The 10,848-nt window shown below is 48.7% G+C and overlaps 1 protein-coding gene across 1 annotated transcript in view; it reads left to right on the forward strand.

Moving 5' to 3' along the window:
• Positions 1-9,523: 9,523 nt before the first annotated feature.
• The window catches only part of LOC107215534 (collagen alpha-1(I) chain-like), a 6,041-nt gene continuing 4,716 nt past the window's right edge, over positions 9,524-10,848 (forward strand). The window contains exons 1-2 of the mRNA XM_015651759.1: positions 9,524-9,602; positions 9,675-10,801. Coding sequence (XP_015507245.1) covers positions 9,524-9,602; positions 9,675-10,801 — 1,206 coding nt within the window. The remainder of the gene's footprint in view (positions 9,603-9,674; positions 10,802-10,848) is intronic.

The following is a 10,848-nucleotide window of genomic DNA, read 5'->3' on the forward strand; positions in this document are numbered from 1 at the left end:
TCATCTTGTCTGGAACACAGTTGTAATATGTTTCGTTTTCAGAACTTTGGAAAGAAAAAAAAAAGTATAAGCCCAAAAAGAATATTCACTGCATTAACAGTTTAACTGAAAGGAAAATATTCCCTTAACTAGAGAAAATTCTTAGGAACAAATTCATTATTTATTTCCTTTAAAGGAAGCCTAACCTTAATATTTTAATATTATTGAAAAGTAGTTCCAACAAATTCATCATTTCAGCTATTTGAAGGGTGACTCAACAAGACTCCTCCAACATATAGTCGTATTTTGGTTTCTGCACAAGGCTTGATAACCTTCTCATGAATAGTTGATTAGGCTATAGAGTACAATGTCTGCATGCATAATTGAAGCTATACAGAAATAATTGATCTAATTACCGGTGCTAAGTAATGTCATTCTGGTTAGAGACCTGTCCCACTGGCTGGTGTCTGCCCAGCAGTTTCCCCTCAAAGAGCATGTGGGATATTCTGAAGGAATCCTTAATATTTTCAATTACTCTTTTGCCCTGCAAAGTCTCTTCTTGACTGCTGGTAAACTGTGTAGAATATTCTGTAGTAACCAAACTCATCCCTGCTTCCATACGTAAGGAAATTTTTGGAAAGAATCCGATCTATTTGGATGTATGGATTTTCTGTTTGGTATCCCTACACTCTCTTATCATGAATGGTGGAATGAACAAAAAATACTAAGAAAATTTACAATTTTTAAAGAATAAACAACCCTCTTTCTCATCTCTTCCCAAGTTTAACTATTGACCTACCTAGCACTAATCATGTTTTTTTTTTGCCAAATCTCTCATTTCTGCCTCAGTCAATGCTGATGTCTTGACACGTGAGCACTTTTCAATATTGACTGCAGGAGCCTTCCCTGGAGAGTTTTAGGAGTCACACACCAGATGAATGTATACATAAGCACACACCAAAAGAAGCAAGTTATCAAGAACTGTCTGAGATAAATGCCAGCTGAGGATGAGGAAAGGACTTCTCAACATTTCCAGCATCAAATTCATGGGTTTGTGTACCTATAGTAACAGAGAGACAACATACCCTTAAAAACCAGCAGTAATAAATAAGTCAGATAGAAAGCAGGGGTTATTTAAATAAGATTTTTAAACTACTAAGCACAGTAGGTGGTGCAAAAACAGACAAGGATTTACTCTTCCAAAAATAGAAGGAATTTGCTTCATATCATCTGATCAAATGTTCAGGGAGGAAAACTGAAAAGTTCTAAATTTAAAATTACATGGTCCAGCTTTCCAAAGAAATACATTAGAACACTGCTAGCTGCATTTTAGAAAGGAATGGTACAACTGTACTTGATTTTAAAATTATCAGTTTTATGCCAAGAATGACAAGCTAGAATATCTTTTCAAGATACCAAGGCCCTCATAACTGATGCAAACATAAAGGAATGCTTTGGTTATATGATTCCTATTTAAAATGTCCTTGATTGATTTTATTGCAAGCTGTCAGCTTATGAAAGTATTATTTGCATCAGTTCAGAATTTTTCACTTAGTGACATTAATGTGAATTTCCTTTCTTAAAGAGTGAAATGCATCCCTTTGGTGACACAAACTGTGGAAGTGAGAACATTTTTCAGTGATCCATGTCAAAGCACCAATGAAATCATGTCTTGATTGTATCCAGATAAATCCCATGGATAAATCCAAAGAATTCTGTATACCAAGGTAGAATTAATTGCAGTAAATCTTAATTTTAATATTAAGGTATCTTAATTTCTTAGAATTGTTTTCAGCTTGGGAAATTATTCTCAAAACAACTAAATAACAATGTTCTAATGCATAGGGTTTTTGGTTTTTTCTTTAAGTTTGTTGATGTTTACTGAAATAAATAATTACTTAAGCAAAGGCATGGAAAAACAGAGGCTTAGGAATGTATGATAATATAAATCAAGTATATTTTAGGAAGTGAACTGTTTCTTTTATCTATTCTTGAAGTTCCTGAATTTAGGATTCAAATGGTGCATCACTTCCCCCAATTGTCTACCTCTACATACAAGCTTAATAATACAAGAGAATTTATAGTAAAGATAATTGTGACTTAATCAGCTTCAATATAGTTTCTTTATTTCCATGCAAATATGATTTCATTTAAAATGTAGTATGCAGAACCTTAAACCTTTTAAAGGTAAAAGAGAAAATCACGTGCTAGGTTAACACCCTGCAAAACAAAATATTTTAGGAAACATATTAAACCCCTTTATCTTAAACAGGTTCCAGCTTGTACACCTGCCCCCACCTTATCTATAGACTTCTCTTTTTTTCCAGTAGAACTTTCTCAATTCTTTGCCGCTTTTGCAAAGGAGTTACAAATATAAGCTGTAAGCACAGCCTTGCTCGGTACCCAGGTGTAGAGCTCTGCTGTGGAGGAGGCTCTTTCAGGGCTCCGAGGAGTTACTGCTCGGTGTAACACGTGAACTGGAAAAGCACGATACACCTGAATGGGTGGGGCGTGACAATAGTACAGGCAGGAGAAGTTAATTCAGAAGAAATAAATGAAGTGACAACCGTAAAGCATCGAAACGTCTTAAAAGTTTCCTCCCTCCCTCCCGTCCCAAAGTTAACCTCATTTCAGGGGGGATGCCAGGTCTACCCTGCTGCTGGGCAAAACGGGCAGTGTCTGGAAGTTAACTGCTCTTTCGACACGAATCACTGAGCTGTTGCAAAGGTATGATGGGAGCCACTGGCAGCAGAGGGAAGAAGACACTCGTGGGCTGTGACCCGCCTTGAACCCCGCTTGCAGCCGCTGCCCCATGATCCACACCGCTGGGTTGGCAGCCAGCTCCTCTCGAGCTGTGCCCACTGCAGAGCTGCTGCTACTCACAGCAAGCCTGGGAAATCACCTTGGGGTTTTGCCAGCTTTTAGGGTGGCCCCAAACACCACCTGTGGATGTTTTAAGAGTGTTATTGACAGTCATATTCGATTATTAATAGCTTGGCAAAATCCATCGGGCTCTGTGCTTCAGCTTTCTCATAGATAATTTCCCCTTCATGTGGTTTGGGTTGAAGCTGAGAGTTTGGTCTGTGGATATTTTTTACTTTAGTCTCATTTTAACGTGCGAGCACAAAGGAATATCCAGAATGCACACATTGCAATATTTAAAAAAAAAAAAAGTGCATAGAGTAACTTGGACTCAATAGCGCAGGAAATACTGAAAATATGCCCCTCAAAGCACTTCTCAAGAACTGAAGGAGCCTGTTCAGGGCCCAAGATCCTTCAGTCTTTTAGTGATGTGAAAGAGCTCCACTACATACCTTTACAGGATAATCCATAAAACTAGGTGTAAAGTCATCATGACTATTACCTGCTAGCTGGATACGTAACCAGCACTGTAGCTGTGGGTAGAAAACTCAAAACAGTTGTAAACTATCATTTAAACCTACACTGCCATTTTAAAATGATGCTGCAGGGAGATCCACCTTTAGGAATGGCAGAAGGAAGTGTAAAACATTGGAAGGTGAAGTTTCACCACAATATTTACTCTCTTCCTTGTTTAAAGATGATAAAACTGAACACCTACAAACATCTATGCTTTTCATTGTATAGCATCCAGTGCTGTTGATTTTTATGTACTCAGGGAGAGTTTTCTCACAGTCTGGTGTTTGCATCTATTGACTCTGTAATCTACAGACAGACCCTTAATGAGCAGAAAAGACAAGAATCTCAGAGATAAAGCCTTGGGATAACAGTGGGCCTTTACAGCTTGTCAGTAGGAGAAAGCTCAAACATAAATATCTGATTTACAGAAGTAACACAACTTATTTTGATAGATTACATTGTTTTTGTTTCAAATTACTCTGTCAATCGAGAAGGAAGGGGTTAAGAGGTCATATTTTTAAAAAAATGCTTGAAAGGGCTCTTTCAAGGGATTTTTCATAAATTTCACCCTCATAATTAATTGCTTATTTGTGATATTACAGAACCTCTACTTTGTCTGACAAACATGCTGATTTTGTGAAATGTTGTTTTACAAGTCCCCTCAAACAGACAGGAACAGGACCAAACCCCCTACATGTGGACTGAAATGTAGTGATTTGCACCACACAGTAGTTCCTGTGACACGTCTTTGTCACATCTTCACTTCAAGTTCGATATTTTTTCCCTTGTTGGGTGAGGCTTTGTTTCTGTTTTGACCTGTTTCACTTGGGAATGGTTCATGCAGAAAACGACACTGGCTTTTTAAGCAGAAGTGAGGTCAAGGCTGAGAATTGCCGGTGTTGAAAACTTTTAGACCAGTGGTTAGCCAGCAAGAGATGGGGAAGGAGAAAGGTTAGGGTGTGAAGTGTTGAAGCAAAGATTCCCTTGGCTATGGTGGGGCTTGACTTCGTTCTTGAGTATCAACTCAGCTCCTGGACAAGCCCATCTACTGCAGATGGAGCATTTTGTTTCTCCCATGCCTTTTCCGTGTCACGGCCCCGTGGTGGCAGCCACAGCCAGGGAGGACACACAGTGGGACACAAGGGCACCCACGGACATCCCACTGCCCTCCCTGGCGCCCTGGGGTTGGGGTGTGCTCAGTGGGGATGCGGAGCCCCCTCTGAGCCTCCGCCCACCCACCTGTGCCGTGGTTCGAGACGCCCAAGCACGGGCAGGGAGGGCACCACAGCCCTCGGCGTGCGGCTCCTCCGGTGGTGTGGGCAGGCCCAGGTGGACACCTGAGCTCCGAGCAGAGGCGTTCATGGGTCCACGGGCAGTTTTGGCCAGAGAGGAGGCGCTGGAGGCCATGGCGGGTCCCCCATCTGCCCCATCCAGCGCAGCGCGGGAGGCAGCGGTGGAGCTGGTGCCACGATAGGACAGCGACGAGTTTATCAGTGGTGTGAGACACGAGGAGCTCCTCCACACGACACCACAGAGATGAGTTTATCAGTGGTGTGAGACACGAGGAGCTCCTCCACACGCATGGGGCGCTGAGGCCTTCGAGAGGCGGCTGCTTGGCCCTGGAGCTGGCCCTGCCCGCTGTGCCTTCGCTTTTCCAAGGGCTCAATTCCCCGGCAGCCGGCAACAGGAATAAATTACAAAGCCGCACTTAATGTTAGTGACTCTTTAAATGGAATTTTTCATTCAAAGTTTGTCATTAAAATAGAAAGGCCTTTTGGTTGTGACCATACAGGCATAATAAATTGTATATGTTTGCGATACTGAATGAATCTTGCCCATATGCTGCACTGCAAGGCTACATGAATGAAGCATTTACCAAATCAGGCCCACCACATTAAACAGAAAAACAATCTTTATTCATGGTAACTTATCAGTTTCAATTAATCAACCTCAACAATAGAAATTCTGATGTGTTCAAGCAACTTGAAAGCAATAGGTCATCTCCAGGGCAGCCATGTTGTGTCTTTGTGCCTATGGCTTCAAACAAAGCAACATCTCCAATAAATGTACATCCCCACACACAGATGTGTGACTATATCTGTATAAACATCCAGGCGCACTGAAGGCCCTGGTGTACACGTATGGCTGTACGTAGAAGTGTTTAGCTTTTTTGTCATACAAAAAGTAATTGTTTTCCTTTTTTTTATTTTTTTTTTTGGAGCTCCACAAGTTTAAACAAAAGAAAAGAAATTTCCATTGGATGACCATCCTTTCAGTTTCTCTGCTGCTATGTGAATAGCATTGTGCAAACCATTCCAATGGTATTGAAAAGGGGTAACCATTGGTTTGATTTGGTTACACGGTTTCGTAAAGAGCTCCCTCCCACTGCCTTAGGGTCTGTGAAAGGTCTGTGACCTGTTTAGAACTGCCAAGTGAAATGTCATGTCGCCCCTCCCAAATGGGAGTATCTGCATTCATTTGATCAGTATAAAAAATGATTGGGGATGGCGAGATCAGGGCTTTTGAATTGCAATTTATAGCAGTTTACAAAAATGCACATTGTTGGAAAAGAAAACATGGAAGTGTTTCTTTCTAAATTGCATTACCTGTGAAATGTCATTAGTCTTTTTAGGATATTGCATCCTATTTTTTATGATCTCAGAGAGAGAATTAAATTAAGAAGTTGAGTGTTTGCTTGAGATAAAAAGGCACAGCGCACTACCTACAGCACCTGCTAAGTTTTGCCATCAGCTGCTGAAGGAAATGTTTCCCCATTCCTCTCCACCTCGAGTCCATAGTTCTGCTGTCATCACTTGGTGGTACCGTGTATTTCATGAGATCTTGTCATTTTCGTGCAGTGACACGAGGCTGCTGCTTTCTGGGAGGGTGGTTTGTTCATGTCCAGGGCTCAGCATCCTCCTACCTCCCGCCGAGCGCTTTGACCACCGCCGCCTTGTCCGGGGACGGCCGCCGAAGGTTTAATTTGTTCCTCTTGCAATTCCCTGCACCTGAAAAGAAACAAAACCAAAGCAAACGAAACACAACAGTAACGAAAAACGAAGGGTCGGTTGCACTAATTTAAAGCTATCCTTCCTTCAGCGTGTCGTCTCTCAGGCCGAACTCCCCGGGGGCTGCGCCCTTAATGCGCCCAGCCCGGTGGTTGGGGGCGCGGGGGGCGCGGGTCTGGAGGAGCACAGTGGCTGGGGCTGGGCACCTTCCCTTCCCCGCTCCGTGCCTGCCATAGACCCCACACCCCCAGCGCTGCCTCGGGAATGTCGGCGCTCCCCGACGCCGGGGGCACAGAAGGGACCAGACGGGAGGCAGTGGCGGGGCTGCTCTGCGAGCGGTGCAGGACAGAGAAAGGTGCGGGGGAGAGAACGGCGGGGGACACGGATGTTTCAGAGGCAAAAGCGAAGGGTGAAGGGGCCCCGGGCCTGCCCGGGACAGCGGGTGCCCTTGACTGTGCCTGCCCGAGGGCGGGGGCGGGCAGGGGATGCTGCCTGCAGGGCTGACAAACAGGACAGGGAGCCGGGGGTTGCTCCTTCTCCTGCAGGAGCCGAGTCGAAGGGTGAAGCTCTCCCTCGTGACCTCTACTCACCTCACCTTGCGGGCGCTCTGCTGCCAGCAGTGCAGGGGGTGGCGGCTTGCTCTGAAAAGAGCACCCCGCCCTCCGGGCCAGCTCACCCCTGCCTCGGCCACTGCCCGGGTCACGCTGGGCCCCTTCTTCCCTGGCCCAGAGCGAGCTAAACGTTGCTCGCCTAAAAGGTGATACCTCAGTACCGCTGAGAGCCTTGGAGCGGCACCGCGGGACTCCAGGGTGCCGTGAGAACCCCTGGCAGGCCCTGGCGGGCACTGCGAGGGCAGAGCGTGTCCCTGTGTCTTCTTGGGCTCATCCAGATCCTGGGACGAGGGGAGACGGAGTGTCCTCCCCGACACCACGCCAAAGTTGGATGTCAAGTCCCACAGCCAAGGGGGATCACGCCACCAAACCTGTGAGAGTTCAAGAAGCTTTTGGACAATGGTCTCAGGCACATGATGTGAATTTTGGTGTTGCTCTGTTCAGAGGCAGGAGTAAGACTTCTGTGACCTTTGTGGGTCCCTTCCAATACAGAATTTTCTATGATTCTATGACCACATTCACTGGGTCCGGCACAGATGCTCTTTGTAGCTGTCACCCAAGGCTGTAACGTTAAAACGGGACAGATAAATTATTAGGAGTAAAAGCCTTGAGCGGCTTAATTGGGAAAAGCAGTCCTGGTTCCAACCAATGTCCATACAATTGCACACTGCAGTCCACCATTATTCGAGCTTCATCTACTATGCACTATATACCACCGTCTCCAAAGGATTGTTGCCCTAGAAACTTGTTTTAAATCTCCAGCTATATATCAACACCTTGTTTTAGCAGTCCTTGGCTGAATTACAGTTACACAGTTTGGCGCTTCTTTCAAATTTCCTCCCATCAGTTTGGCCAAAGAAAGGAATTTTTCTCCTTTAGAAATGAATTGGCTTAATTAGTAAGTAGATTAATGGCAATTGCTGGTGAGTTGGTTTCCAGCAGAGTTTCACCAGAGAGGGTTAATCGGAGTCAGGTCTGGAATCTTTCCCAGAACTGGCTGCCAGCCATTTCCGTCAACCAATCAACCCCGTAAACAAACGCGCCATCCACTGAAATAGAGTTTATTTCTTACTGTCATCCCGCTGGAGTCATTTCCCCAAACAGCCGCCACCTCGCCATGGGTTTGAAATCGATCGCCCTGAACTCGGGGCATCTAATTTTCAGTGATTTCCCCAAATACTTTGAAGCGTTTCTCCGGCAAAAAAAGGATTTGTTGGGCACATCGGTAAAACGAGTAACCTGCTTTCAGCAGCCTCCAGCAGAAATTTTTCCCTTCTAAGAAGTTTATAATTCGAGGAAAAACCAGTTAACATAACAGGGCGGTTCAGAACTCTTTTCCAAAGCCACTGTCTCAAACGTGGGGCAAGCAAGAAAAACATCAGCATTGACTTTGACATCTTTTTCGGCCTTTCCACTTCTTTTTTTTTCTTTTTTTTTTTTTCTATACCGATACAACGTATTCATACTTCGACTTGCAGCTGCATTAGTCTTGCAAATTAAAAAAAAAAAAAAAAAAAAAAAAAAAATCCCTGCTGAGAAATGCATATAATAGGAAAAACAGATCGGCTGGACAGCAGCGTAATTAATGCCAGAAAGGGCTGAGGCCGGTTTCATAGTTTGTCTTTTGAGGATATCAAGACGAGACCTGGTGAAAAATGACGCATGCTTTAACATTTCAGAAAGCTGGCAACTAGCAGCGCTCCCCCCCCTCCCCTCCACCCCTCCTTTTTTTTTAACTTTATGCCTCTGAACAAAGGGGTCGGCAGAACTAGCTAGGTTGTAATGAGTTCTGTGTCCCTAGCACATTAAGTGCATCATGGAAACATATTGTATCGAAATAGTTTGGAGGAGAATACTGGGGATGAAAGAGAAAGGGTGCTTTGATCAGCTCCCTGGGGTCCTGAGTGCGCGCAGACCGACTTGCAAGGACTTATTCAGCTCCAGCGAGACACACTTACAACGCCATTCAAAGAAATTTGCATATCTGTAATTTATCACATTTGTCCCCAACATTTTTGCAAGGTAAATAAAAGTTGGCTGAATAAAAAATATCAATCATCACAGGGCTAGGGAGAGAGGGAGCCGGGAGCAGGGCGAAGTGTTTGTTTAACCAGACTCCGTTTGGAAAACTTTCGCTGAACGCGGGGTAAAACTCACCCCGAAGCGTTTTGCTGTTTATTTCAAGGCGGTGACCGCGCTTGTGACCGCAACCGGAGCTCCGCGCCCCGGCCCAGCACTGCCCGGCCGGGCTCGCCCCGGACCTCCAAAGCCCGGAGCTCCGGCGTTCCGCGCCACCACCAGCCCCCCTCGCTCAGCACCGAGCAGTACCCCAGTCCCTGGGACCGCGCCTCGGCCCCGCAGGTCCCCGGAGAAAGGGCTGGCAAAGGAGAAGCGGGGGAGGTAGAAATATAACGCCGGAAAGGGCCCCCGCGAGGGCCTTGTTCAGCTTCAGCCGGCGGCGACCGCACTGCCACCGGCATCTTCAACTTGACCTTGGCGAAGGGTCCGCGCCTTCGCCTCATCTGTCACCCGCGCCCGGTGACAGTGATGCATTTCACGCATTGTCAGGGGCAGGGCACGGGGAGAGCCGTCGGGGACGGGACGGGACGGGCTGGCTGCGGAGCGGGTGCGGTGTGTCCGGGAGGTGGCGGGGAACGAAAGTTATAGCGAGACGTCTGTGAGGCTAATTCCGTGAAAGGCGCGTCCCGGTCCCCCCCGCGGGAAGGTCAGTGTCGGGGGCTGCGCTCCGCCGAGGGGGGGCCACAGTGCTCCGCGCATCCCCGACCCCGTGCTCCCCACGCTGGCGGGCACGATCGGTCCAGACACGTCCCGAAGGCACCGCGTTTTCCCCCATTTCCCAAAACTGCCATTCCGAGTCCACCGGCGGCCGTCAGGCACGAGAGAGGCTCTCCGAGCCGCCTTGAGACTACAGGGGCTCTCCCCACTCGCCACAAAGCGCCTCGAGCCACTTCTCGCTTCAGCGGCAAGGTGCAGCTCACCGTGGTAGCTTTTTCAGAGAAAAGTTTCACCGCCCGAGTGGGGGTCGGCGCCGTCGCGGGTGCCCACCTCGCCCGGGGGCGTCCCCGCCCACCATCCTCCGGGGAGCCATCCGCCCGGGTCCGAGCCGTGGCTCTTGCCCGGAGGGTCTTTCTGCCCAGGGCCGGAGCGCGGGAGGCGGGGGCGGTGAGCGGCCCCTCTGAATCGGTCCCGGGCCCCGGTGAACTCGGAGGCCTGTGCAGCCGTCGGGGCGCTCGGCGGAGGTATCTCCCAGAACGGGAAGCCGCCTTCATCCGCCCGAGGGATACGGAGCTCCTCCACCGAGGAGTCCCCTCCTCCTGGTCCTCTCACCGCCCCCCGGGACGGCTCGCTGCCCCGTCGGGGCGCGGGGCGCTGGCGGCGGATGCTCCCACCCGTGAGACCCCCGCCGCATTGCCAGTCCTCGGGGAGCGGACAGCCTCCGCCCGGCGGGGCCGGACGCTCGGTCCGCGCCGTTCCAACTGGAAATCCCGGGGCGGCGAGGATCAGGGGGGCCGCGGCGGCCGTGGTCCGTCCGGGCGGGGCCGGGCAGGGCCGGGAAGAGCCTCTTGGCACCCCGGTGTTGTCCTGCGGGGCGCCATAGCGGAGCTGACGCGGCGGGACCGGGCCTCCCCTGCTTTCTCCAAGCCGCTCGGCGTTCCAGGTTGCGCAGAGCAGGTGCACGGGGAAAGCGGGAGTCCGCGCCGACCCTGGGCGGCAGGCCGAGGCTGGGGACGCGGGGACCGGGACGGGCAGAGAGCGGGCGCTCCCGTGGGTCCCCCGGGTGCCGGCTCCCGACCGCCCGGTCGGGTATTGCGCCCGCAGACGCAGAGTGGAGCGCTGCCTCCGGAGCCGGC

This window comes from Parus major, chromosome 2, assembly GCF_001522545.3.
Source record: "Parus major isolate Abel chromosome 2, Parus_major1.1, whole genome shotgun sequence".
Classification (NCBI taxonomy): domain Eukaryota; kingdom Metazoa; phylum Chordata; class Aves; order Passeriformes; family Paridae; genus Parus; species Parus major.